At 48.7% G+C, this 1,974-nt stretch overlaps 1 protein-coding gene across 1 annotated transcript; it reads right to left on the bottom strand.

Annotated features, from left to right (window-relative positions):
- Positions 1–6: 6 nt before the first annotated feature.
- On the bottom strand, positions 7–1,325 carry LOC108517067 (H/ACA ribonucleoprotein complex subunit 3). The gene is made up of 2 exons (XM_017854876.1): positions 1,176–1,325; positions 7–277 (listed from the first exon to the last, which is right to left on the bottom strand). Exons 1-2 carry the CDS (start codon positions 1,227–1,229, stop codon positions 137–139), a joined length of 195 nt encoding a protein of 64 aa, XP_017710365.1. The 5' UTR covers positions 1,230–1,325; the 3' UTR covers positions 7–136.
- Between the last annotated feature and the right edge of the window lie 649 nt (positions 1,326–1,974).

Raw genomic sequence — 1,974 nt, 5'->3', positions numbered from 1 at the left:
CTCAATCACCACGATGAGACTGGATGCCAAAGAGTATGGCTGGTAAAAAGGGATCAGGGCTCACAGACTGAAGAGTTTGGTTACGGAGTCTCCAAGGGGTAACAGGCCGCAGAAGAGACATCAGTTTAAGGGACCTTCAGAGGACAGGGCGCGGTTGCTGGGTCATGAGCACCTTGAAGCGTTTCTTGATGGTGATTCGGTGTCGGGAGTATTTGTCATCTGGGGAGAACCGAGCAGGATGGGCTGAGCAGGTCTGTTGTCCCATCGGGTCAAATTTCTGCTCCAGGAATAGAGAATGTATGTCAGTACAGGAGTGATGAAATGCGGTGGGGACAACGCGAAAAAGGGCAAACATGAAAACAGAAGATGCAATGATCAGCTCAAAAAGTTGTACAAATAAATAAATATAAAACTTAAAAAGGCCAGGCGCGGTGGCTCACGCCTGTAATCCCAGCACTTTGCGAGGCCGAGGCAGGACGATGGCTTGAGGTCAGAAGTTTGAGACCAGCCTGGGCAATATGGCGAAACCTCGTCTCTACAACAAACAAACAAAACCAACCAACCAAACAAAAAAAAAACCCAAACCAAAAATTAGCCAGGTGTGGTGGCGCACGCCTGTAGTCCCAGCTACTCGGGAGGCTGAGGCAGGAAGATTGTTTGAGCCCAGGAGGCGGAGGTTGCAGTGAGCCGAGGCACTACAGCCTAGGCAACAAAGCGAGTCCCTGTCTTAAAAAAAAAAAGGTAAAGTGAGTGCAATGGCGCTATCTCGGTTCACTGCAACCTCCGCCTCCCGGGTTTAAGCGATTCTCCTGTTTTAGCCTCCCGAGTAGCTGGGAAAACAGGCGCACACCGCCACGCCCGGCTAATTTTTTGTATTTTAGTAGAAATGTAGTTTCACCGTGTTGCCCAGAATGGTCTCTTAACTCCAGAGCTAAGGCAATCCACACGCCTCGGCCTCCCAAAGTGCTAGGATTACAGGCGTGAGCCACTGCGCCCGGCCAAACATTTTTTTTTTTTAATTAAAAAATTAGTCGCGAGCTCCCGGTTCTTCCCCACCTCGGTTCTGGACTTTCTGGTTCCCTGCACCCAGCTAGGTAACTCCGTGTATGGCCTCACCCACTCCTCCCATCTACATTTCTCGCCATGGCTATTTACAACCTGTTTTCTCTCCTCACCTTCAGCGTATAGACCCGATCTCCCTCCTCGTTGAGGTAATACTGGAGAAACATGATAGCTCATAAACCAGAGGTCCCAATTCGGTCCGCCGCTCCGTCTGCAGTGGTCCGCCCGACCGCGTCACGTGTTCGTCAATTTCCTTCCTGCATAGCCGGAAGTCTCTCTCTCCTGGCACGCCGGAAAATGTAGTCAATTTTTGCCTTATTTTCAGCTAGCCAGAAGGGGGCGCACGAGAGCAGGGCTCGGCTTGGGGGCCACACTTGCAACTTTGCAGGCTAAAACACGTGGAGTGTGCCTACTGTGTGCTAGGTACACGGCGCTAGAGGGGGGTAGGGATGGATGTGGATAGAACACTGACGTATAGAAGCTTGTCTTTATCTCAAGATACACACCCATTTCAGGAGCAGTGAGTTTCCAGTGCCTGAAGAAACAAGGGCTCCAGGATTCAGAGCCCCTTTGCCCTAGGGAAGAAAGAAGAGGTTTTCTTCCCTCCCCTCTTGCACATCCAGTTCCCCTGCTCCATTTCAAAGCGTTGGCGGTAAAGAATGCATGTTGAGTATCAATATTCCGTAAAGCGAAAATAGCGTAAAGTTATTTTATGAAACTGGTGAAGTATGTTTCAGCGGTCGAACCAAGATTTAAACTTAGGTCCCTACCGCAAATTCAGCGCTCTTTCTTACAGTGGTGAGTAGCTAATAATAGCGTAATAAAGTGCACCTTCTAGCAGATTTTACAATTTTTAAAATAATATAGAAGTTCTCCTTATTCGTTTAAAGAAATGAAAATGAGAACCAAAAT

Source organism: Rhinopithecus bieti, unplaced genomic scaffold, assembly GCF_001698545.2.
Source record: "Rhinopithecus bieti isolate Rb0 unplaced genomic scaffold, ASM169854v2 scaffold_40416, whole genome shotgun sequence".
NCBI lineage: Eukaryota > Metazoa > Chordata > Mammalia > Primates > Cercopithecidae > Rhinopithecus > Rhinopithecus bieti.
The sequence above is the reverse complement of the archived record's forward strand: the minus strand, read 5'-3'. Positions and strand labels throughout refer to the sequence as shown.